General features: G+C 49.3%; 11 protein-coding genes across 11 annotated transcripts; 3 read left to right on the top strand and 8 right to left on the bottom strand.

Moving 5' to 3' along the window:
* Positions 1-51: 51 nt before the first annotated feature.
* N7500_000165 (Vanillyl-alcohol oxidase C-terminal subdomain 2) lies at positions 52-1,199 on the bottom strand (the record flags this gene model as incomplete). Its single annotated transcript, XM_056671311.1, has 3 exons — positions 52-144; positions 245-420; positions 479-1,199. The coding sequence occupies 3 exons, from the start codon at positions 1,197-1,199 to the stop codon at positions 52-54; spliced, it is 990 nt and encodes a 329-aa protein (XP_056536884.1).
* Positions 1,200-1,207: 8 nt separating this feature from the next.
* On the bottom strand, positions 1,208-2,056 carry N7500_000164 (FAD-binding oxidoreductase; the record flags this gene model as incomplete). Its single annotated transcript, XM_056671310.1, has 2 exons — positions 1,208-1,752; positions 1,825-2,056. 2 exons carry the CDS (start codon positions 2,054-2,056, stop codon positions 1,208-1,210), a joined length of 777 nt encoding a protein of 258 aa, XP_056536883.1.
* A 719-nt stretch (positions 2,057-2,775) lies between these two features.
* On the top strand, positions 2,776-3,954 carry N7500_000163 (NAD(P)-dependent alcohol dehydrogenase; the record flags this gene model as incomplete). The annotated part of the gene is made up of 4 exons (XM_056671309.1): positions 2,776-2,790; positions 2,845-2,967; positions 3,027-3,694; positions 3,723-3,954. 4 exons carry the CDS (start codon positions 2,776-2,778, stop codon positions 3,952-3,954), a joined length of 1,038 nt encoding a protein of 345 aa, XP_056536882.1.
* A 260-nt stretch (positions 3,955-4,214) lies between these two features.
* N7500_000162 (putative Ras family GTPase (Rab4b)) lies at positions 4,215-5,420 on the bottom strand (the record flags this gene model as incomplete). Its single annotated transcript, XM_056671308.1, has 4 exons — positions 4,215-5,065; positions 5,126-5,160; positions 5,240-5,304; positions 5,364-5,420. 4 exons carry the CDS (start codon positions 5,418-5,420, stop codon positions 4,215-4,217), a joined length of 1,008 nt encoding a protein of 335 aa, XP_056536881.1.
* An 832-nt stretch (positions 5,421-6,252) lies between these two features.
* N7500_000161 (uncharacterized protein) lies at positions 6,253-7,149 on the top strand (the record flags this gene model as incomplete). The annotated part of the gene is made up of 1 exon (XM_056671307.1): positions 6,253-7,149. The coding sequence occupies one exon, from the start codon at positions 6,253-6,255 to the stop codon at positions 7,147-7,149; it is 897 nt and encodes a 298-aa protein (XP_056536880.1).
* A 1,073-nt stretch (positions 7,150-8,222) lies between these two features.
* N7500_000160 (putative extracellular serine-rich protein) lies at positions 8,223-8,612 on the top strand (the record flags this gene model as incomplete). Its single annotated transcript, XM_056671306.1, has 1 exon — positions 8,223-8,612. One exon carries the CDS (start codon positions 8,223-8,225, stop codon positions 8,610-8,612), a length of 390 nt encoding a protein of 129 aa, XP_056536879.1.
* Positions 8,613-9,379: 767 nt separating this feature from the next.
* Positions 9,380-11,081, bottom strand: N7500_000159 (putative mRNA processing protein (Mss51); the record flags this gene model as incomplete). The annotated part of the gene is made up of 3 exons (XM_056671305.1): positions 9,380-9,407; positions 9,458-10,114; positions 10,198-11,081. 3 exons carry the CDS (start codon positions 11,079-11,081, stop codon positions 9,380-9,382), a joined length of 1,569 nt encoding a protein of 522 aa, XP_056536878.1.
* Positions 11,082-11,391: 310 nt separating this feature from the next.
* N7500_000158 (OSBP family protein) lies at positions 11,392-15,311 on the bottom strand (the record flags this gene model as incomplete). The annotated part of the gene is made up of 4 exons (XM_056671304.1): positions 11,392-12,162; positions 12,228-12,581; positions 12,636-14,023; positions 14,096-15,311. 4 exons carry the CDS (start codon positions 15,309-15,311, stop codon positions 11,392-11,394), a joined length of 3,729 nt encoding a protein of 1,242 aa, XP_056536877.1.
* A 437-nt stretch (positions 15,312-15,748) lies between these two features.
* On the bottom strand, positions 15,749-16,905 carry N7500_000157 (ATP synthase complex assembly protein ATP12; the record flags this gene model as incomplete). The annotated part of the gene is made up of 2 exons (XM_056671303.1): positions 15,749-16,542; positions 16,632-16,905. The coding sequence occupies 2 exons, from the start codon at positions 16,903-16,905 to the stop codon at positions 15,749-15,751; spliced, it is 1,068 nt and encodes a 355-aa protein (XP_056536876.1).
* Positions 16,906-17,856: 951 nt separating this feature from the next.
* Positions 17,857-19,648, bottom strand: N7500_000156 (glycosyltransferase family 2 protein; the record flags this gene model as incomplete). Its single annotated transcript, XM_056671302.1, has 4 exons — positions 17,857-17,970; positions 18,223-18,514; positions 18,689-19,558; positions 19,611-19,648. The coding sequence occupies 4 exons, from the start codon at positions 19,646-19,648 to the stop codon at positions 17,857-17,859; spliced, it is 1,314 nt and encodes a 437-aa protein (XP_056536875.1).
* Positions 19,649-23,328: 3,680 nt separating this feature from the next.
* On the bottom strand, positions 23,329-24,243 carry N7500_000155 (SSH4 family protein; the record flags this gene model as incomplete). Its single annotated transcript, XM_056671301.1, has 1 exon — positions 23,329-24,243. The coding sequence occupies one exon, from the start codon at positions 24,241-24,243 to the stop codon at positions 23,329-23,331; it is 915 nt and encodes a 304-aa protein (XP_056536874.1).
* Between the last annotated feature and the right edge of the window lie 455 nt (positions 24,244-24,698).

Genomic DNA, 24,698 nt, shown 5'->3' with positions numbered 1-24,698 from the left:
TGTTTTTGGGCTAGTGATAGATCCTGTCGCAGTGGATACTGGCGAAGACATTTACCATTCCTTAACCTCTCCAGGAGCCGGTTGTTCGGTGCGAATAACCTTGTCGCAGTTGAGCAGGCGGAGTGGATCGAGAGCCAATTTCAGCTAGAGATGCAGATATGAGTATTAGCGGTATGCTCCATGGGCCTAGAGAAGCCATATTTTTGGATTGACAGGTTGAATGAGAATGTGTATCAAGACTTACTCGGCGCATTGCGTCAACTGTACTTTCACCCAACTCGTGCTCGAGGTAGTCTCGCTTGACGAGACCAACACCGTGCTCCCCGGTGACAGTGCCCTCCATCTCCACGGCGCGTTTGACCATGCGGTGCACTACACCCTCTGCTACCTCCTTCTCACTGTCGCTGAAGAGTATGATCGCTGCCGGCTGTTAGTAGATGTTGAATGATTTTGAGGTAGATCGAAATCAAGAGCTTACCGTGGAAGTTGCCATCTCCAACATGGCCGCAGATTCCAGCCAACAAACCATTCTTAGTCATATCTTCCTTAGTTGCCTCCATGATATCAGGCAACTTGCTCATCGGGACCGCGACATCGGTCGTCCAGACGTGGTCATTTGGGTTCCTCTTCATCGCCAAGACACTCCACAGCGCCTGTTTGCGAGCACTCCAGAGTTCTCCCATTTCATCCTTGCCACGTGCAAATTCGAAGGTAGTGCCCGAAGTGCTAGATACAATTTTCTGCACCATACTAATCTGCTCCTTGACCGCATTTGGGGTGCCAGTGAACTTGAAAAACAGGGTGGGGGACTCCTTCCACTGGCGACTGGTAGACTGGCTGGCATTGATGCACTTCATCTGGATATCATCGAGAATCTCAACACCAGCGACAGGGATACCAGCCTCCACCACATTGGTCACACACTCTGCGGCATTCTGAATAGTGCCAAAGCTTGCGACAGCAACGTTCTCGCTCTGAGGCTTGACCGTCAGCTTCAAGGTCGCCTCCGTTACCAGGCCAAGAGTGCCTTCGCTGCCAATGAAGAGCTTGGTCAGGTCATAGCCAGCACTAGACTTCCTCGGTCGCTGCCGGGTCTTGATAATGGTGCCATCGGCGAGGACCACAGTGAGCGACAGCACCCACTCACGCATTGTTCCGTACCGGTAGGCATTAGTTCCCGAGCATCCCGTTCCGACCATACCGCCAATCATCGCGCCGGGACCCGGGTCCGGGGGAAGAAAAGTCCATCTTTGGCGATCTCCTCGTTCAACTCTTCCCATCCAACGGCGGGCTGGACAACGACATCCAAGTCACGCTTGTGGAGCTTCAAAATGCGGTCCATGCGACAAAAGTCCACGCACACACCACCTCTAGTAGACGCAAAATGACCCTCCAAGCTCGTACCGCCGGAGTACGGGGTCACGGGAATAACGCGCTGGTGGCAGACCTTCATGATGCGCGAGACCTCCTCGGTACTCGACGGGTAGAGGATCAAGAAGGGTTTCTCATTCTCTTTCAGCGAGTAGGAGGACCAATCGGATCCGGAATGCGATTCCAAGTCGCCACTTGCAGTTGAGACATTTTCCTTGCCCAAAATCTCGACGAAATCGGCCCACGCTGCCTGGAGGTTGGCGGGAGAGACGTTGTGTTTCGGAGCATCAATCTCGGAGAGGGGGGTTGTAGAGGAGGAGGGCAAAGCTGCAGGCTTGATAGATCCGAGGTAATAAGCACCAGCTGAGAAGAAAAGCAAAGCTATGGCGCAATTGCAGCTTTAATTAGCCAATGACCCGAAGGTAAATGCAAGGTTATCTTGGAATCGCATACCGAACACCAGGGCGGCAGAACGACCCCCGGGGGACTGGGTTTGATATTGAGCAAATTTCTCCTGTTCGGCGCGCTCGCGTTTCAGACGCTGCTGGGTGCTTTCATATAGTTGACTCTTGAATGATGCGTTTTCCTTGGCTTGCTTAGCCGAACCTGCGAAATGACGCACGAGGCGGGGTGCGGGACGAGTTCGAAGAGTACGTGCCCCTAGTGCGAGAGTATTGAAGACCATTGTGAAATAATTCCAGTCTTGCAAAGTACAGCTCTTGAAGCTATCACGGAGAGAGAGAGAGAGAGAGAGAGAAAGAAAGAGGCGGGAGGTGGAGGACGGACCGAATTCCGGGGTCTTGGCATCCGGGCCGATACTTTTTGACGGGAATCGATTGTGAAGTAATACATATGTAGCAGTGTGTTATGGATAGTATCTTATATCACAAGTTATCTGTGTTTCTTGTGTTGGAGAATGTTTCTATTCTATCAATATGTACATATATATATATATCAGTGTATAGGTAGTATAAGTATAGATAGTATAGTATTTTGTATAACGAGTCAAATACATCCATATCAAAGGATGTTATATAGCATATATGCTATAGATATATATATCTATCTACATATAGTTGTATAGTAGGTACTCCGTAGTAGGTACTCCGTTAAATATGTCATATAGAGGTCACATGGCCTCTAGATGAGTCCGGTTAATATCCTCCCGGCTAAAAAAGAGTCAGAGTCGATCCACATCTCATCGCAGTGGAACTCGTCTGGACCTGCGGGGAGCTCTTCTCGGTTCAATTCACACTGGATTCTCCCGGTTCACCCTTTTCTCGGATTTTTTTTAATATATATTCGGTGTAGAGTCTCTGCTTTTCCCCTTGCTTTCGTCTTTATTTCCCCCTTCGCATTGTCAATCTTTTTGGAGTCCCCCCATCTCCCCGCTCAAAACTCATAATGACTACAGCTCAGGTAAGGACTCGACTCTTGAAAATAACGCAAAGGACAAGTCTGACAGTCATGTAGAACCTTTCATTTGTCCTCCAGGGCATCCACAAGGTTAAATTTGAAGACCGCCCGGTTCCCGAGCTGAAGAACCCCCACGATGTCATCATCAACGTCAAGTATACCGGTATCTGCGGAAGTGATGTATGTACCTATGCTTCAAACACAGTAATGAATCACTGACTGACATCTCCCCACACCAGGTGCACTACTGGGAACATGGCTCGATCGGTTCATTTGTCGTCAAAGACCCTATGGTTCTTGGCCACGAGTCAGCAGGCATCATCAGCCAAGTCGGATCAGCCGTCAAGACCCTAAAGGTGGGTGACCGGGTTGCCATGGAGCCCGGTACCTGCTGCCGTCGGTGCGAGCCCTGCAAGGCTGGAAAATACAACCTGTGCGAGGACATGCGCTTCGCCGCGACCCCACCCTATGACGGCACTCTCGCCAAGTACTACACCCTCCCCGAGGATTTCTGTTATAAGCTTCCCGAGCACATCTCTCTGCAGGAGGGAGCTCTGATGGAGCCTCTCGCTGTTGCCGTCCATATCGTGCGCCAAGCTAGCGTCAACCCGGGACAGTCGGTGGTTGTATTCGGCGCCGGCCCGGTGGGCTTGCTATGCTGTGCCGTGGCGACTGCCTTTGGTGCCTCCAAGGTCATCGCCGTGGATATCCAGCAACAGCGTCTTGACTTTGCCAAGGACTACGCCACGACGTCGACCTTCATGCCCAGCAAGGTTGCGGCCACTGAGAACGCCGAGCGCCTGAGACAAGAGAATGAGCTCGGCGCCGGTGCCGATGTGGCGATTGACGCCTCGGGTGCGGAACCCTCTGTGCACACGGGCATCCATGTACTGCGCAACGGGGGCACGTACGTACAGGGGGGGCATGGGCCGCAGCGAGATTCAGTTCCCTATCATGGCAGCTTGCTCCAAGGAGTTGACTATCAAGGGCAGCTTCCGGTATGGCAGTGGAGACTACAAGCTTGCCGTTGGACTGGTTTCGTCCGGCAAGGTCGATGTCAAGAAGTTGATTACCGACACTGTCAAGTTCGACCAAGCCGAGCAGGCCTTTATCGGGGTCAAGGCTGGCAAGGGCATCAAGACCCTGATTGCTGGTATTGATGTGTAAGTTCTGTTATCGAAACGAAATACTGGGGATAAACGGGGCGTTCGTAATTTATTTTTAAAACAGATTTTTTGGAGAGATGAAACAAAATTTGACATGTCAATGACTCTCCTTCTTGGAGCTCTAAGCTGTTGAGTAAATCAAGTAACATATAGAAATGATGCAAGGCCAACAGTGGGGTATCGTGCAGTGTAGTAAAAGACCGAATCAAAATAGAACAAGAAAATCAAAGACTCGAGCATATCCAGGGGGATGATATAATCTCAGCAGCACCCTTGATTTGGGTGATTTCCAGAGCCCAAGCGGAAAACATCCTCCCATTCCCTCATCCCGCTCTTCCAATTAGGTCCAGTACCGGGAGCCTTGCCCTTTCGACGGGTCCTGCGCTGGAGGGGTACGGAATTCTCGTCCAACGTTGCCCGACTTCTGATACTCGAGGCGTCGCTGCCGCCATATAGACCTCCATCCCCATACTGGATCCCACTCTGCGGGTCATCGGGGTCGATCTCACCGAGCTCAATCTTGGTCAGAATGATACGGGCCAATCGATTAAAGACTTCCTCCACGCCATCCCCCGTCAGAGCCGAGATCTCTACGGCCACGGGTATATTTGACTTGGCAGCCCAGTGGGATGTCTCCTCGGAGCTAACCTCTCTGCCTTCCGAGGCACGGGTAGCTGTCAACCTGGTCCCCGTCCCCATCATGCTGGTCGAGCGAATCGACCCATTTACATCCCACGGGATCGACGACTGTCTGCTGGTGGTGCTAGATGGGGTTGGAGGCGGGCGGGAGTTGTCTTCGAAATCGGACTGCCCCTCGGAGGTCAGGTCAGCTTTATTCCCAGCCAGGATGACGGATAAGTTCGGGGAAGCGAGGGCACGGGCGTCCATGAGGAAGGTCGGGAGGGAGGCAAAGGAAGCGTAGGAAGCGACATCGTAGATGAGGATTGCGCCTGCTGCGCCGCGATAGTATGATCTTGAAACGGATCGGAAGCGTTCTGTGCCTGCTGTATCCCAAAGTTGGAGTTTGATACGTCTCCGACGCGAGCCCGTGCCAAGTTTCACGATACGTGATGCGAATTCCACGCCAATGGTCTGAGAAGAAAGTACTCGCCCTGGATCAACGGTAAGTCAGAGGAATAAAGAGAGAGCTCAAGGAGATTGGAGGGTTGTACATTCGTCTTTCACGAAGCGGTGTAGTACACAAGATCTTCAAGGGTCCGATGTCAGCAGATGATCTAAGCTTGGTATGTATCATATATGAATATAGTACGGAGTACTTTACTCACTTTCCAGCGCCACTTGGTCCTAGGAGGATGACTTTGGCGAGGTAATCATACATGCTCCCCAGTTCCTATGATTGCATTAGCCGGTTTCTAGGGAGAGGATGAAGGATGGGGATGAATTATTTACCTGGTCTGAGACCGAGGAAGTTGAAGAGGCATTCGAAAGACCTCTTTGACGTGCCATGAGCGGGTAGCGAAATGAGTATGGAGTAGGGAGATATGAGCGAAAGGCAGCTTTGATTTTGGGGGGGAAAGCTGCCCGACCGGGAGTGATCCTCTCTAACTATATGAACTATTAATATGAACCATTAACTGTTTTCTATTTCTATTTGATAGACTATTATATTTCAAATAGAAAGAAAATAGGGAAGTAACAAAATAGAAAGGAGATGTAGACTAACGGCTCAATTGCGATCTAAACATTGGAAGGCGAATTTCGCCTTGCTATAACTATAATTGCTATGACTATCATGGCTATCAACTGGTTTCTTATAGGATCAGACTCCCATTTCATCTGTTTTCATATGGCTTGGGGCTGAGGATACGGGGCGTAGAAGCGTATACGAAGTTTTAGGGGTTAAGGTTGTGTATACTTGACCTACAACATTATACATATGAAGTCATGGAGATCTACACATCTACACTTGATAAAGTGGCGAGTGGCAAGTTTCTAGAGATTTCAGGGGATAGGCCGATGATACTTATATAGTTTAGTATATTATTACTCCGTAGTATAGGTCCAATAAAGTACTCCCAACTCTCGTATTTCGCTTTAAGCCCGAGGCTGATATCGCTTTGATGTTTTAGTGTGTGATCCCTTTGAGTATGATATATATTTTATATATATTTTAATATATAGAGCATATATTTTACGTATTGAGGATATAAGCAGTGAATCCCCCGAAACCAGCGAAGTCCGGTAGTCAGAATTTCGTCATCCAATTTTTTTTTTTTCCTCCTTTTGACCCTGATTCTTCCTGTGGACTTGATATTCTTCATATTCTCTACAACTCACTATGAAGTTCACCTGGGTAGCGCTCCTGCTACTATCCACGGTCACATCCCTGACCATCCCTCAAAAGTCTACTGATCTCATCGAACGAGATGTGGACTCCCTGAGCTTCCTGGACTCCGGGGATTCTCAGGATATCTCAGATATTGCAACACTCGAAAAACGACGTGGCGGCGGTGGAGGCCGAGGTGGCGGCGGTGGTGGTTCATCTGGAGGAAGCAGTGGAGGCCGCACTGGTTCTTCCTCGGGCTCCTCCGGTTCCTCAGGTTCCTCGGGCTCCGGTTCAAGTGGCAGCAGCGGAGGCCGCACCGGTTCTTCCGGTTCCAACGGAGGCAGTCGCAGTGGTTCAAGCAATGTTGGTGGTACAACCAGTGGCGGCTCTGGCACTCGAGCAACCTACGGTGGTGGCAACTACTATGCCGGCGGTGCACGAACTCCCTACAAGTCTGGGTCCCGATCCCGGGGAGGCATTGCCCCCTACGTGCTCGGAGGAGCCGCACTGGGTGTCTTTCCCGGTCTTTGGCTGTACAGCGCGTACGCCTACCCTTACAGCCATCCCTACAGCTACTACAACCAAAATGCCCACAAGAACGAGTCGCTTCCCGTTGTCTGTGTGTGCCAAGAGTACTCTGAGTGTGGCTGCGACAACAACAACAACAGCACCTACTACGAGTCTCTCTTCAACGGTACCGTGCCCAAAAACTCCAGTATTGTGCGCGTGGCCGATGTGAATGGCACTCAGACCATCTATATTAATGGCACCTTGCCCAACGGTACCACTGCCGATGACGGAAGCTCGACTAATACCTCCTCGGCATCCGGGCCTGTCACGATGGTCCTGCATGCCAGCGGGTACTGGGTGACCGTTGCCGTGGTGGTAGCCGCCGTCTGGGGATTTTAAAGGCTGACTATTTTTTTTTTTTTTTTTGCTTTGCTTTCTGCTTTCTGACTCCCGGGTTCTCATGGCCCAACCTGGCTGTCGTTGATGATGAGCCTTACTGCTATAATAAGAAATGATTGGGATGGGATGTTTGCTTGCAACTTTGATACCCCGGTTTGGGAACTTTGCCCTTGGGCTGTACAACAGTGTGTTTCTTTATATCCATAAGCAAATTGCTTTTGATAATGTGAAGACTTTGAATTGGACTGGACTGGAAAAGTGTACATCGCAACGCGCAACGAACGGCATATAAAGTATCAGACGTAGTCTCAGGCTTTACATTCGGCATGCATCGCCAACCAGAAACATTTCAAGCTTGACGGTAATGAAATGAATTCAGTTCTTTCTTCTTTTTCCTCGCCTTCCCTTTCTCAAGTCCAAACTGTCTTGATCGGGCACATCTCTTCTCTTTATTATCATTCTACATCGAATTCGAGAACGTCAAATAGTCTCCTAAGCATCCCGAATCCTAGTTTAAGAGATCTGAATGATCCGGGTTTGAAATCAAGATTTTCTATGTAAGGCCACACAAGCACAAACTTCAATGTCATTTCTATCTCCTTCAACCCTGACGAAGACTAAAGAATAACAATACAACTACGAAGAGGATATTCCTAAATTGGACTAGTTGTACTGTCAGAAACGAGAGCTACCTTTAAGTAGGAGAGAAAGATGAGAAATCAGGCATTCAACATTCAATAGAAGAGAAAGAGTATCTGATCTATGTGAATCATTGAATGTAGAGAGAGTTGTGACATTCCAATGGTTGCTGTGGATTGATGCCTTATAGCCTTGATACCTGAGTGCCTGAGTGCCTGGCCTGGGTACTAGTGACCCAACGATACAAGCGCCTTGGAGTCTCCCTTTTTCCTCTCTCAACCTGCAACTTCTCCTGTTTTAAACAGTGTCACTCTTTTGTTCTCACATTCTTTTATCAGCTATATTCACTCTTTCAACCGCTTTTGTCTCAATTTGCAATTTGCAATTTGCAATCCTCAATCCTCAATTCTCAATATCATACCTTTGCCAAAACAATGCAGTTCACCAAGGCTCTTCTCTTCCTGTCGGCCCTCGCGCCTGTCGCATTTGCTACTGAAGCTGCCTCAGCTGAGTGTATCACCCAGACCATCACTCTGGTGCCTTCCGGCTACACTCCCCCATCGTCCACCTCGACTCCAATCGCAACGACTGAAACTCCCTCCTCGACCTGGACTCCTGTCATCACTAGCACTCCCTCCCCCAGTGCTACCCCTTCTGTGAGCCGCATTGCCAGCTCCTCTACTCGCCTGATCAAGTCTACCACCCACGCTGGTGAGACTGCCTCGGCCACTCCTTCGGTCCCTGCTACCGCCGGTGCTGCCTCTGTCCAACTCCCTGGTTTCATGGCTGGCGCAGTCGCCATTGCTGGTCTTTTCATGATCTAAACTCCATTTACTGGCTCATTTCTACGAGTCAATGTTTGAGCTACACCCGCTCGCGATCTAAGTCTTGACTTTTTGTCGCATTGCGTCCGGTGTCAGCCTTGGGGTATTGGACGCCATCTAGAATGGCCCCCACTTGATCCTTCCCATCTCTTCTTTTTGGGATATTTTCTTCTCTACATATTCTTTCTTCTTGACATACCTTTTTTTTTTTATTTCAAACCTTTGACTCTTTGTTCACGGTGGTTCTTACGTGTTTTCCGATTTTCCGATGTTTATACCCTTTCTTCTATCTTCAATACTCCCCTTTTGATCTCATCCAAGCATTTTCTGTTAATGCTACTTCCTTTCTGTCTTGGTTGACTCTGGATTCTTTCTTCGCATCGATGCTTGCATCGTTGCGCTTGGATGTCATACTACTGTTACTTAACGAGTGTGAGACTTACGAGCTTTATCTTTTTGTGAAATTCCCACAACTCATCGCGACTACCTTTGACATTTTACTTAATCTGTAACCTTTCTCCATATCATAATTAGAGAGTAGAGTCTTCACATATAGTTCACATATAGTGTGGAGTCTTGGCTTCTCAATGAGAGCTCATCTATGGCTTCCTCTACGGCGTACGCTTGAAAAACAACTGGCCAAATCAAGCGCATCAAGGATCATGAATAACTTTGGAGAGGACTGAAACTAATCTTATCTACTACATCGACCCCGAGAACGGGCACCAAAAAAGAAATATCGTACACAGAGGAGAGTGATAACTAGCCTACTCTTTGGAGAAAGCAGCTTCGTATCTGTCGCAAGTTAGCTAATATCCCTCTACTTAGCAAAAGACACCACATACCTCTTGCCTCGGAAGGCCCACAATCCCCAGTTTCCACAAGAAACATCATGGGGATCCTGATCATTGAGATCCCAGCGCAGACTGCGGAAGATATTCTCCCCGGGTTCGAGAAGTACATCAAACTCCCCACTACACTTCTCACCCACCCATTTAATATCACGCTCCAAATCCCACTGCGTATACCCAGTACAGATGATAGGAACCTTAGTCTCAAGTAGCTGAGGCAGCGTTTCCTCCCACTCATGCGAGCTAGCTGGGTGACCAAGACCAGGATGGAAGAGCATAAAGCAATCCAGGTAAGGATCAAAGGGTCCGAAGTACTGAGCCTTGTTCATAGTGTGGAAGTAGTCCACATAGGTAGTGATCTTCATTTGGCCACCGAGTCTGTCCTCAACAATGCCACCAAAGGGGTTCTCGGGCGTGCGCTCAGGAAGCGGATACTCTCCGTCTCGATTCGCCATACTCTCCGGCCCGATGAAGATTAGGTGCAGTAGGGCGCGCGGGTACATGTACTGCAGCTGCAGCCAGACGTCGCGGGGGAGGGAGGACTCGGCGCGGGCGCCGAGGATGAAGATCCGCACTGGGGGTGCGTGCAGGCGGAGGCCTTTAGCATCGATGCTTTCACCGGATTTAGGGGGTGGAGGGTGTAGCGGAGGGCTGGGGGATGGTTAGTTTGCCATGCGGATGGGATGTTGGGGGACACTGCTAGCATATGCTCTGCTGCTGTATAGTATCAGGACTTACCACTCATACTCTTCAATCCCTCCGGTGTAAGCCGTCCACCGGAACGAACACTGTACGGACTAAGCTCGTGCAGGACACTGCCGATTGTCTGGGGGTAGGTGAGCATGCGGGTGACCTGACGCATGGAACGGTCGTCGTTGATAGCGGCGAATTCACGGGTGTAGAGGTAAGTGTCCCAGTTAGTCATGTTGATAACGAAGTTATCATCCTGAGGACCGGGGTAATGGAATTCAGGGAAGAAGCGGCCGGAATTCAGGTCGTGGTCGTCCTCATTGATCTGGCGCAGAGTGTCACAGATCTCGAGGTGAGCCTCGAAGTCGTCCATCCAGTGGCCCTCGGAGCAGTAGACTGGCACCCCGCAGTCGGGGCACTCGAAGTGGGAATGGGCCGGGGGCAGGTTTGCCTCATCGGTACTTTTTCTAGCTTCAGGGTCATGCGGCGAGACGGGCGCACGGGTCTGCTGGTGGCTTGGATGGGGGCAGAAAGCATTCTGTTTGATGAACTGGGCACGTTTGCGGATTGCCGGCGAGGGGGAGTCCGAGAAGGAGTGGAACAGGTTGTCAGGTTTCAAGACGGCCCCAGTGTTGTTAACCCGAGTGTTGACGGAGGAGCTGGTAGCCGTGTGGGCTGCTCGCTCCCCCAGAGGCGAAGGCGAGGACTTTAGGGAACAGCAGGACTGGCTGTGTATGTGCTTTGGCTGCTCCGGAGAACTGCCCAGCGAGCGACTGTTGCGTTGCGAGCCGAAGCTGCGGATGAAAGACTGGGAGATGGGGCTTCTGCTCCGCGCGGTGACGAGGCTCTGCAGACGAGCCTGAGGAGCTGAGGCCCGGGCTCCTTGACGGAGGACCTGTAGGCACCGGACACAAGTGTATCCTGTCATTGCGACGTCAATTGGTTGTGGAGGGGAATTGATCAGACCACGGATAGCTCTGGGGATGTTTTTGCGGCGACACGTGACTGATAACGACCATCTCTGGGCGAAGATATCTTCAACTTCTGACTTTGAATTGTCGGTTTTATTCTATGGATTAAGTGAATTTTACCTGAAGATACCTCATTCATGTTGTGAGATTTATTCTCAGAGAAGCCCATAACCAAAAGAAAGCTGTGCAAAGAATTGATTCGTTTATTTATGACAATCGAGTCTTGTACAAAGCGATCAAGCAAAAACAATAAGTCAAAACGGCCTCTCAGAAGATATCCTCGGATCGACTCCAATCATGCGCTTCTCTGGACTCCCAGTATTTTCCATTATGAGCCCAGAATTCCTCTCCGGTAATTGGACACTTGTCACGGGTGAACCATTGCGGCGCGTAGACATCGCCGTTGGTATCGCGATCTCTACGCTTAGCACGCTGCTTCTCTTCAACACGGTGCTTCTCATCAGCAGCCAAGCTATATTCACCATCTTCCATAGCACGCTGATCGGGTCGCAGTCTGGTATCGGTGGGAGGTAACCACTCTTTCAGACCCTCGGGGAGAGCGTTGAGCGTGATGACGAAAGGGGTCAGGTTAAAGGGTATACCGGTGGGACGAGCATGAGCCTGCCAAACCAAGAAGGTCTTGGCAGACTCGGGATCCTGACCGGAGACAGGTGCCTCAAAGCCGGGGGTATGACGCGCGTAGATCTTGTCATTCCAGCGGCCCCCGATGCTCCACTTGGGGGAGCCTTCGCTGTCGACGACCTTTCCTGTCACCTGGTAGGCCGATGAGGCCTTCCAACCACGGGGTTTGAAATCGAGGTAGCAGACTTCGCCGGTAGTCCAGTTCTTGATCTCCATCATACCGTAGTTGTCCACTGTGGGGTTACCAGTGATGATGCCAATAACCGATGAGGTCACCTTCTTCCAGGTGTAAAGTTCCTCTCCTCCCGAGGAAGGTCGCAGCTTCAGGAACCATGTGCCCAGAAGGTTGATGTCGAAAGATTTGCCGTAGAACTTGGACTTGAGGGAGGATTCACCCTGAGTACGCAATTGAGGTTAGCTCTGGTAACAGGCATTGGGTCACGAATATCGGAGACACTTACCCAGTAGTCCCATTTGGGCGACTCAGCCCACGCAGCTCCAATCGGTGGGTGGTGGCTGACCTGCTCCACAAAGAATCGATAGCCCTTGTCCGGACGCACGTACTCGAAGGTCTCACCCAAAAGGGGGTTGAAAGGCTTTGCGACACGGCCGATGGTCGAAGCATACTCACTTGCGGCGTAGGTGGCGACATAGACCAGGCGTTCCATCGAGTCAGACCGACCAGCAGCGATGTCAAGGAGGTCGGTATATTCAAGATCCTCAGCCACTCGCTGAAGCAGTGAAGTTGGTTCGTTGAAGGACACGGGGAGCGTCATCTTCGTCATGTCCTTTCCAATCATAGATTTCAAAATGCCCTGAGAAGTAATTAGCACCGACAACGAAAGGAACAAGAATATACCACAACATACCCACAAAGAAATCTTTGGCCGATCATCAGCATCCATCTTAAGTCGCTCTCTAACGGGATCTTCATAACCCTTGAAAGATGGTGCAATAATGGTCCTCTTCACAGCCCGAAGCTCAGCACTTTCATCTTGAGGTTGTTCCACCTTGCTCTCGTTGGCGTTTTTGAAATCCTCTACCTCGATCTCACCGGCATCAATAGCATCAAAGAACTCTTCTCCGTCTGATTCTGAATCACAAAGACTGCTAAGCTTGGAATAGGTCGATGGATTGCGACTGGGCGCCGGTTTCGTGGATATTTGCTGTGTAGCCTGGTCTGCTTCATCTATAGTCTCGGAAACCCCACTCTCAGTTTGGCTAACCTCAAGGTCCTGGTTCTCTGTTGGCAACTGGGGTTGAGCACCGGCGAAAGACCGGCTACTGCCTGTTGCGCTCTCTAGGGCTTCTTTCAGAGCCCGCTTCGTCCGCTTCCGCTTCTCCTCGGACTCGCCCATCTTGGACTGTAGCTCTTCGTGCTCGCGGGCCACGCGTGCCATGCTTTCTTCCCACATCTGACGAATGGACTCCTCTCTACTGAGACGAGATTGCCAATAAGAATCTCGGTCTCGTGAGATTTTAAGTAGATTCTGCACTAGACCCTTGAGGCTGCTGACTGCGGCTTCATAAGCACCGAGGGCCTCTTCAAGGGCTGGATCCGAGATGGTCATTTCCGGATTCTTGGATTTCTCGGTCTGTATCGAGGCAGCCACGTTTGCAAGAAGATCCAACTGAAGTTTCGCAGATTGTGCGGTAATATTGAGAGCATCTTTATCGGCGACTGGCATCTCGTTCTCGTGGCTTGAACCATAGTCGACGAATTCTTCATCCTCGGCCTCTTCGTCCGGCGCAGTTGTGACATGACTCATTACTCTGTTCATGTCGTTTGGAGAAAGAATCTGGTCATAAGAGCCGCCATAAGCGGAACTATCTTCGTCTCCAGCTGGAATATCCAGGGTAGTCCGGGATGCATATGTGCTGAGCCTTGTGCCACCGCTGCTGCTGCCACCGCCCAAAGAGGGAGGAGCGAGACCCTTTGTGCTGGGCTTGTGAGAAAGGCCAGACTCCGATGGTGTATCCGCAGGGCGTCCTTCTGTCTGATCGATCTTGGCCTGGCGAAGCACCTCTGCATTTTTTGATCGCTGACGCTCCTCCTCCTTCGCTTCATCTTTGGCCCACTGAATAGCATTGTTGAGAGACCAGAACCAGCGTTTTGCCTCCACAACATGGTTGGCCTTAAGGTGGTATTTGACCGATGACTTGCCATGGATTTCAAAGCGCGTCTTATCCTGCGCATCCATGCTAAGTCTAGCAATCTTCATGTTGATCGCACCGCGACAGGCAGAGCCTGCATCATCTATGAAGAAAGTCAGCAGGGGTCGACAGCAGAAGGAACGATGACAAGACTGAAGATAAATCCCGGACTTACCCTGGTGCTTATAATAACTCAATACTCCATCCTCCAGAACGAACCAGCGCAACTTGTATCCCGTGGTGTAATTCGTCCATTTCTTGAGATAGCCTCTCATCTCGCGGGCATCCTTGCCTCCAAGCGGGGCATCGCCAACTGAGACGCGCCCAGCAAGGCCTTGAGCGTTACTATTTCCGAGAATAGCTCGTTCCTGAATACCGCGCTGAGCAATCACAGCAGCCGGGGATCTCTTCAAGAGAGCGCGGGTTTTATCATCTTTGGTAACATCCTGCGGTAGTTTCCCCTTCTTGTCGCGACGGAAAGGGTCCGCCCCATGGGTCAAAAGGATTTCAATGAGCTGCGAATCTTTATTTCTAGCACCTTCATGCAGAAGCGTGCCACCGGATTGGGCTGTCGTCGGGTCGGTAACCAGGTCGTAGCTATTCACATCCATAATACCCTCCACTCGAGGTTCCTCAAGCAAAGCCTCTAGCCCCTTGTAATCGGAGCTTCCAATCAAAGCCTGGATTTCCTGGTTTTTGCTATCGATGAAGAGAGACCGCGCAAGCTGAAGTTGCTGGAAGATTTCAGGGGTACGGGCCAAATCGAGAGCCGTCTGACCCCGATAGTTAACGATAGAATCGTTTATAGACGGTCGGTTCAGCAATTCGCGAACAAGCGGGGCCCGACCCAGCTGGGCGGCAATGTGAAGTGGCGTGTTTCCATCCCGATCGCGCGAGTTGATATCGAGGTTCTCGGCGGTGGACAGCACATACTCCACAACTTGGGGCTCAGCGCACTGTAGAGCCAAATGGAGGACAGTTGTGCCGTTGAGGTAACTCACGCCCTGCGGGTCGACAGTATCCTTGATGGCCTTGGAAATGGCGGTGGTATCGCCACTACGCAAAATCTCGAAGAGACGGAAGGTGCGAACAGACTGCTCAAGTGACATGCTCCCAGTCTCCATCTGGTTCGAGGAAGGCATGTCTTTGGCTGTGTCTATATTCTCGGCGGATTCTTGAATGGCCGGTTGTGGACTCGGGTCCTGGCCTTGTTTGCGACGGCTGTGGCGGCTGCTGCTGCGGGTGTGTTTCAACGAGCCGGGGTTCGAGGGGGTAGAGTCAACGGAGTTGGTATCTCCGTCGGTTTTATCTTCGCTCTTGGATTTATCGCGGTGGAGGAGGGCAAGAGCTATTGCGCTTCGAGAGCGTTTGTGCCTGAACGACAGTGGCATGTCAGTACCAAGGCCATACACCGTGCACATATATACCATTCATATATGACGACTTCAAAGGTGACCCGGTTTGAGAGACACCCAAGACAAGTCAAAAAGGGCGGACTCCCTCACAGCCGTCATAGTACACGATGAACCATGGATCCCACCAAAAGGGAACAACCTTGGACTTACCCTTCAGGTTTCTCAGACATCCTTATAAACCGGATATCCCCGATACAAATGACTGCGCAAAGGTTGAAAGTACTTGAGATGAGAAATTCGGGGGGAGGGGAACCCTCGGGCCCTTGTTTGGGGGGCAAATGATGCTGATCTCCGCCTTGGCAATGATGATGTTGATCTCGATATGGATGTACAGGCATTTATACAAAGGCCATACAGGCCATCTATATCATTTATATCTATCATACAGTATATCCATTTTACACACTCGGAACTTATCGAGTCTCTCCACTCACCAAAATCACAACACTGCCCAATTGTCGCTTCAAGTCTTCCTTGCCAACATCGTGAGTATCCTCAACCTCGCCCCACATGTCAGTCTGCCAGGTCACCTCCAGACTCGATGCCTCAGCCGCCTCCTCGATACCGAACTTCTTGGTCTCGGGTCGCTGAACGTGGCGGAAGTTCTCACTCCATTCCACCACCAGACGGACCGCAATGAGAAGACTCTTGGAAGCAAGGATTGCCCTCTCAAGGCCGGCCAAGTCATACGCAGATAATTCCGAAACCCAGGTGCGGATACTGTCTTTCGTACCCTTCGGTTGGGAGAGAGGTAGAATGCTATTGGTGTCGAGAATGGGAATGATTTCAAGGCCAGGCCAGACCTTGGTAGACAAAAAGCTCATGATATTTCCCGCGATCCTCGTTTGAATCTGGCGGAGACTCTCGATAGGCTTTCCGTCGGCCGTCGTCCGTTCTAACACGTGCATTTGTCGCTCAGGCTCCCAGCAGAGTAGGGTATCAGTGTCTAGGTAACGCATGGCGGTTGTGATAATCTGTTGTCTGGTGGTGGTTTTGCCCTCGGCATCTTCGCGGGCAATATCGGCGGCGCGGGCGGCGAGGGAGGTCATGGGGATAAGGTGACTTTTGAGCGCACTTTGGGCGGATGGCATCACATCCCACTCCAGCGCAACAGCATGGGCGAGATGAGGCTTTGTGGAGGGAATCGTAAGGACTTCTTTCGCCGGCGTTCTGACGGGTCGCTTGTCAAGCAGGACTTGATATTCATCTGGATGAAGAATTTGCTGCATTAGCTGGCGGGTATTACAAGATGTGATGGTTGATGAGAAAGACAGCCAGTATCTGTTGCGTTCATACCTGACTTTCCCTGCACATGGACATCCTTCCAAAACCGCTTCTTTAGCGCATTGGTGAGATTGTATCGTGAAGCTCCCTCGGAAGATGGGAGCTCCCCATCATTCGATTTTGAGGTCTCTTTCAACTCTGGGGCCTGAGGAGGAGGACCATGGGCAGTGACTGGGTGTGCAACGGCTGATCTGAAGGGAGACGAGTGGATGCACCGGCATAGCGAGACAGGACGGGCTACGGCGGATAGCTGCGACGATAGCGCAGCGCGAGAAAAAGCGACCATTTCCTGGAGGAACAGATCCCTAGCAATGGGTTATAGTAGAGAACGAAGGAGTTGATGGAGGACAGTTGGTTCCTGAATCCTCCAGTTCGAGGTTGGAACTCGAACATTTCCCGAAGTCTTGGCTCGCCACACGCGCCACAACCCCAAACACGATCTACATGTACAATCTACAGTACATTGTCTCACATAAATTGCACATGTCAATGAGCTTTGACGCTATTTTCTTACTACATCCAGGCCTTTTACTGGTTCTAGACCGAGTCATCTGCATGGCATCAGAATACGAAATTATGACCAAATCTATTGCTCCGAGGCTTCAAGGATCTATTCTTTATATGTTGTATGGGACAAATTGTGTGTATATTCCAGTCAATTAGTGTTAATCTGCAATTTGAGAAAGCACAAAGCGAGAGCTCAAGTAAAAGTTCAAACTACCACCTTGCATCTAAGAAGGACAAATGGCTCTCACGGAAAATCCAGGGGAATCAAAGCTGAAAAGTAAACTGAGACGCGAAGAGTCAAGCGCAGAACAATCGCGGAACAATTGCAAAACGACATCCGCCCATGCTTTTGTAATTTACAAGAAGAGAAAGGGTAAAAAGGCCTCAATGGATCGAGACCCTACCATTTTGTGATAACCAGGCAATGTGCAGAGAAAAGGAAAGCATTGGGCAGAAGTAAAGTTGTAGGGTTTGATGGAGAGGAAGGGCTGTTGCTCCTATCACTCTCAAGGACAACTTGGCGAGATGGGCAGAACCGCCAGGGTAAAAGGGTGGGGAAAAAAGGGGACAGATCTAAAATCAAAGCAGAGCATATGGGTGTCGTCACGGCGTTTCGTCATGAATATAAAGGACCAACTTAGTGGGCCAGAAGCTCTCCCCTGTTCAGTATGATCCCCGATGGTAGATATCCGAGAAAAAAGAGAACAGGAGATAAATTTGGTGAAAGACCTCATTTGATGAGATATTGCGGGTAATACGGTTGCTTCATCCGATCAGCATCCGTCCGCTTCTTCATACGTTCAGCGTCGTAATCATCGGCGCCATCGCGGCTACCCCATGTTGTCTGTAAAAAGAAAAAAAAAAGCTCAAAGTCAGTCCAGGGTCTATGGCCAATGCGAGATTCGAAAAAAAAAAAAAAAAAAAACAAAAAAAAAAAGTCCCAGTAGATAGCTGCGCGATCTCAAACAATCGAGGGGTAAGCAGAGCTGCAGGAGACAGTGACCCAAGCGTTATGATGCTGAGCTATCATAGGAGGGAATTGCGCTTTGGTACATAACACAGAAACAAGAATTTTGACCAGAGAATTATCACTCACCACGTTCAATGTCATTACGGCGTACATCTTGATTGCACCGTGGAAATAACCGAAGAGGATGGAGATGGGTAGTAACAACACATCGACTGGATAGCGAAGATAATGGCCCAATAGCTTAATCCACTTGCTCGTGAAGATCCAGATATAAAGCATCGTCATGGATTGATCATGGTATGCTTCTCCCCATGATCCAGTTGCCTTGTGGCACAGCCAGACAAGTAAAATGTCACCTAAAAAGGCAGGCGGCGACAAAGTGGTCAGGTGAACGGCATAAGCACTCCAAGGTTGACGACTATAGGAGAATATGTTAGTGATGCACTCTCTTTGTCTCCGGTCACACCATCTTATGCCTAACCAACTCTTTTTTGACCCGATCATAGCAATCAAAAAGGCAGGGCAAGTCAAGGTATGTCCCAATCGGACCAGATCAGAAGCAGAAAAAACACAAAAGAAAAGTTACACTCACTGCCAAATGTGCTTCTCGTGAAACATCGAAGTCAGATTGCTCCGCCAATTACTTCTTGACCAACGGGCGCATTGCTTCAAGAAACGAGGGTTGTCCTCGAGAGTAGTCAGCACCTCTGCCTCTGGGTGGTACTGCATATAAGTTTCCCATCCGTGCGAGACCATCCAACGGGTGATAAAGTTATCATCGTCGGCGTTGAGTTGATACTTGCCCCACCACCACTCCTCATTGGTGAAAGCATAGGTGAAGGCCTCATTCTGCAGAATTTGCGTCCGATACGCAACCGTCCGTCCCGACATGCAGGGAAGTCCACCGTCCACATGGGTCGTCGCGCCGCAGTCGAAGTTGCGTCGTTCCAGGTACAACGCACCCAAGAAACCCCAGACTCGCTGTGAGAGGCTCGGCGCAATGGCCCGGCGCAATCGCTGACAGGTCACCACCCCACCGTATTTCTCTTCTTTTTCAAAGGGGGCTAGGATCCAAGGGAGGAGAGTACGAGGCCAGCTCACATCGTCATCGGCGAGAAGGGTAATAGCAGTTCGGACCTCGGGAATGGCTTGGGTCATCTGACGACGCTTGTTGGGATGCTCAACTGTGAACAATCGGATTCGAGATTCCGATGCCGGCATGGCTTGCAGCATCTGCTCCGCCTTCATACGATTGGCCTCAATTGTCACCAGGAGCAATTCAAAAGGTTGATTTTCAAGAATGGTCCGTATGGTCTCCACCAGCTCGGCGCCACACCCCTCCAACGATGGAATGATCACTGTCACATCTTGGGAGGTCAATTTGGGATTTTCCGGTGGTGGGATTGGTTTAAATGTCCAAAAGGAGAACAAGTTAAACACGAGTCGGGTATAACGATAGAGACTTGTTCCTTCGTTAGCTGGGTTTGGATTGGGTTCCTAGGTTCTCTACTCACAAGAGTGTGACGAATGCTCGCAGAAACGGGAATGCCATGGTGTGAAACTCGGACTGTCCCCACGTAACCCTAACTCTTTTTTTTTTTGGAGGGGGGGGTGGGAGAAGGGGGGGCGATCTTCTCTTTTAGATGGGAGGTATAAGCAACTCCTATTCAAGTTCGGTCAATTGCCTAAGCAAAATCAAAACGAATGTCAAAGGAGACAATGCTTCCTTTAGTAGAGAAGAGGAAAAGGGAAAAAAAAGAGATAAGTACTTGAATTGAAGGGAAGCAGCGATTATAAAGTAAGAAGGGCAGCACATGCGATGAACTAAAAAAAAAATTATAATAATAATAGTAATAATACATAGATATAAAATAAAAATCAGTCAAAAATAATTTAAATGAAAAAGAAAAAACCAATAAATCAAAAACTAAAAAGCTCATCGTTTTGAGTGTGCTGCAGTAGTTTTTGCCTCGTGCGTCAGAGACCCTGGATCTAGAGTCTCGAGGTACTGGCGGCCCATGCAATTTTCATCTCTTTGTCACTTTGGTAAGCTTCTATTCAGTTATCTTCGACATTGAGCGAGATGTTGTATAGCAAGGCGCGGTAGTGATATAGCTATGTCGCTCAATACCTAAATAGCGATTCGGTGATTCGGCATTTTCACTGTATTTCAGCATATTCGGGTGTGGGGAATATCTGTACCTTTCTTGTTTTGTATTGCTGTGCTTTTCAAGACTAACTCGTTTAGTGATTTTATCAGAAAATATATATGTATAAAAGATCATAAGCAGGCAACTAGTTAGGTTAGATGCATATAGAGATACCTGATAGTCAGGTCCTTCCAAGCAATGCAACCCTACCAAAGGGACTTTGTTTCCAGGTACCATGAAACATTTCTCTTTATCTTTCTGTCGGCAAAAAGGCAAGCATTTCAACGATTTGCCCTGGGCCTTCAACTTTTATAAGCGACCGTTCTGGACTACACTATCTCTTTAGATTTCCTGATTATGTCCCATCTTCTATAGTTTTGATAAAACGATGATTTGTGGAACAATTTTGGCACTAATGGTGGTCCGCAGCAAAACGGAATCAATTCGGGATTCCAATATTCAAAAGTACGGATTTTTGGGATTTTTGGGGGGGAGGGACTCTTTCGGATTTCGGAGAACGGAATGATGAGCAGGTTAGTACTCCGTATTGAAGTCCTGCAGAAGATGTAAAATTGAAACGGATAATCCTAGTGGCGATCGGTCAAGTGTAGTTTCCTCGTTCAAGGTGGGGTATTGGATTGATATAGCAAATGGGAGTAGCAGAGCAAGACAAAGACAGATCGCCTGATGCGTTTAAATGAAGGGCAACCAGCTGCCTCGGTGGCGTGAAGGTAAATATCCCCGGACCCCGTACAAGAATACCATGAAATTGGACCGTGCATGATATCTGATATCTAGACTATTCTCTCGATATACTCCAGAGGTACTCCGTACGGAGTACACGGAGAGTCCTATATATAAGCCGACTCTCAATCTGAAAGGAGTATGATTGGTCCACCACCTTCCAATAGACAACCGCTGACTTCGCGCCAGTGTCGCTTTGGCGTCTAAAGAAGAAAAAAAAAGTGCACCGGGAACGGAATGGGGGCACGGAGAGCATGCATCTGCAAAAGGCCCAATATGGATATCTCTCGGTGATCGTCCAAACTCGCAATCGGGTACTTTTGGGAGAAATGGCTAAGACCTCTTCGCTCTCAGGGTTCTACAAGTGGCAATTTATGGGGTTTCTCTTTTTGTGTATTTCTTATCTGCAACAGTTCCATCTGGGTTCGCTGCATATGCACCTATATTTCTGTACCTTGTATCTTTAGCACCGTTCTTTTTGGTGTCTCTTTCTCCGGCCGAGCCGAAAGGGACTTTGCAAAGTACAAAATAGCCACGGTGTCCGGCCGCGCCCAGATCACGTCTTGAGTGAAACAGACGCGTATCTCGGCTGCACGGACTCCCAGTATTCGAACCCGCTCTCCACCGGGAATGGCCGGATTCCTATTTCGCTTATAAAGTTATGAGTGGTGAAAAGGCAGGAAGAGAGGGTCTGGTGGATTTCTTTTTACGCATAGACCCGAGGTCACTCCGGGATATCAAATGGGGGCCAAACGGGATCCTCTTGTCACGGGAAAAAGGGGCGATGACATGCAGTCGATCAGAGACATTCCCCCCCCATTTTTAGGAGATTAGTACAGCCGAGATGCCTCTTTCAGCTTTAAATTGACTATCGATTCTTGTCATTATTCAGAGGTTGAGAGGATTTGGTCCCCAGTGGATCTTTTCGAATACAAACCCATTGTAGCAAGGAAAAAACCTCGGCAAACCTAGCATTACTACCTATCCTCCGTACAAAAAAAAAAACAAAGGTAGATTGAAGATAATTTCCGAATAGGATAGAATATGATTGGCCTGGGAAAAAAGAAATAAACCAAAAAGCATCCGTGCCATTTCCAGCTCTCTACTCCGGAGTATGTGGATGTTTGACCGGGATGCTCTCATTTCCCACGTCGGTTCTCTGACTTACGTATTGTGCGTATTGTACGTACTGTACGTCTCCGAGGTATTTTATGCCTTGGCGTCTCCCTTTCCTAATCCATCTGTTATACCTAGGTATCTTGATATCTTGATCTCTTTACGACTTAGGTTTCTTGAATACTTTAGGATTCATCCAAAACCCTTTCACTGCGGCTCTTCCATCGGGCTTCTCGACCTGGACTGGTCATTGAAAGATGCACATACAAGATGAATAGACGCAGAGTCGCTTACGAACATGAGAGCACCGAGCGTAGGCTTATCTCCATATTGCTGTCAGTGCGCATTCTGTTCCTTTGGGAAGTACCGAGTCGACTCCGTGATATCTTGTCCATTTCCATCAGCCTCATTGGTACTACCGGTACTGATCCATTCACGGTACATGGTGATCATTGTTTCCGTGCTAAGTGTAGATATCAAACTCGGGTCTGAGCACAAGAAATCCCCGAACCCCATTCCGCTCTCGTATCGAAACGCCCAAATCGACATCAATATGCAAAAGGACAAAGAACGCAATGCGCTCGGCATATCCTGACGTCAAATAAAACGATTTCCTGCCGTTCATGCAGCTAGGATAGCCCGGGGACCATACGGAAAAGCGGCAGAGATGCACCTGCTCATCAGACGTCGCAAAGACCGTCGTCGCAACGGAAATGCACCTCGTGCATCCCCCCGGCCACTAATGCGATGCAGCTACTAGGAATATTGTGGAATATCATAAAATGAAAAATATAATTCCCTTTCCAGAATACATACTCCGTATGCAGAATCTCATTTACGCCATACAGGGTACATATAGCCTCGGCGTTGGCCGTTGAAAATAGGCTGTGCAAATGAGTTGGACATGAAGATGTTAGCTGTCTATTTCTTAGCGGTGATATTTTTCTGATTCTACTGTTTCTGCTCAGAGTAAAGCTATCGAGCTCATTGAGATTGTGCCTTGACTTATTATACCTAAATGAGCACATCAAACGCTATAGCCATGTATAGCTACAGAGCTGTAAGCTATACAAACTATGCAGCTCTGCATCCATAAAGCAAGAAAGCCAAAAGAAAAGAAGCAGAAGAAAAATAAAAAAATAAAAAAAACAAAAGAAAATAAAAGGTCAGCCCTATGACTTGTGGCCCTCCTTACTTGGCAGATCAAAACGTATCACACGTTTCACTCCGGCTTCCATAGCCAGCCTGCAGGCTCAAAACAAGACTCGAAATCGACGCCACCGAACAGCCCAATCGCCCCATAGAGGTCATAGTCCCCTTCCAGGCCCTCAACACCCCCAGAATCCGCATCGACCTCCTCATGTAGATCCCACCCCCCAGATCGACGTCCATTCCGCGTGAAGAAGATATGCACCTTGCATTTCGTACTCTGCTTTTCCCCACTGCAGATATTCTCTGGCAGCTCAAATTCCATCCCCAATCCAACCGTCTCACCCACCTTGAACGCCGTCGTAAAATCCCGACCCCCAAACGAATCATTCACAAATCGACACCCATCGTCCGAAAACACTCCCAACCCACCCCTCTCCCAGCCAGGCGATCTCCAGGACGGATACGGTTGTGCCGCAAACCCAATCGAAACCCCACTACAGTCCTGCGGGGTCGGTCCGGCTCTCAGCGCCAACAATTTGACCTCGAAGTAGATCGTCTTCTTTTGCTCCCGGACAAAGGGCGAGTCTGCAGCAGGGAAGTACATGGGCAGCTGGGTCAGAACGACACAATCCCCATTCCCGTCGACGCTGTGTCCACGCCAGTGGCCACGTGCAACAGCCGAGACCTGCCCATGCAGCTCAGTTGGCTGTACAGGTCGAAAGTCATGGACCTGCACGTCATTGTAAACTGCGGGTGAGGGCTGAGTTGGGAGCCAGAGTGGAACCGAGTCACAGAAATCGTGGGCGCGCTGCGCGTCATCTTCGGAGGCGTTCCCTGTCCCTGAGATTAGGTAGCCGGCAATGGGGGGTGGTGGAAATGTGGCGGTGTCTGGGACTGCTTCTTGCCAGTTGTGATATGGGGGTGGATTAACTGAAGCATTCTGTGAGGATTGTGATGCCTCGTAACTTGGCGGTAAGTCGGACATGTTTTTTTTTTCTATCCCAGTTCCAGTTTTGAATAATTTTGAATAATTTAGAGGCGATGTTCAAAGGTGAGATTTGCCAAGCGAGGGGCGAGAGTATCGGGAGATGACAAGTTTCATGATTCATTCGAGTTTAGAATTGAACTAAATTCAGTTGCTAAGAGATATAGAGAATCTATAGCATATAAGTTGATATGTCAAAGATATCAGATATAAAGATCTTATATAGTATCTATAAAAAGATCGAGACTCTTAAAAAAAGTTGAGTTGTTTCAGATGACAGCCAATACCAGCGCCTCACCATCTCTTAGCACCTTCGCACCTTCGGAATTTCTTTCTCGACTGCTTCACCTTTTTCTTTTTCTTTCTCTTCTCTCTTGTGTTTTTTTGTTTTCGTGTTGGCCTTTGGCCTTTGTCTCTCGTTTTTTTCCTTTTCTAACCTAACGACTCACGTATCA

The sequence above is a fragment of the Penicillium coprophilum genome (genome assembly GCF_028826855.1).
Source record: "Penicillium coprophilum strain IBT 35676 chromosome Unknown utg000001l_segment0_segment0, whole genome shotgun sequence".
Classification (NCBI taxonomy): Eukaryota; Fungi; Ascomycota; class Eurotiomycetes; order Eurotiales; family Aspergillaceae; genus Penicillium; species Penicillium coprophilum.
The sequence above is the reverse complement of the archived record's forward strand: the minus strand, read 5'-3'. Positions and strand labels throughout refer to the sequence as shown.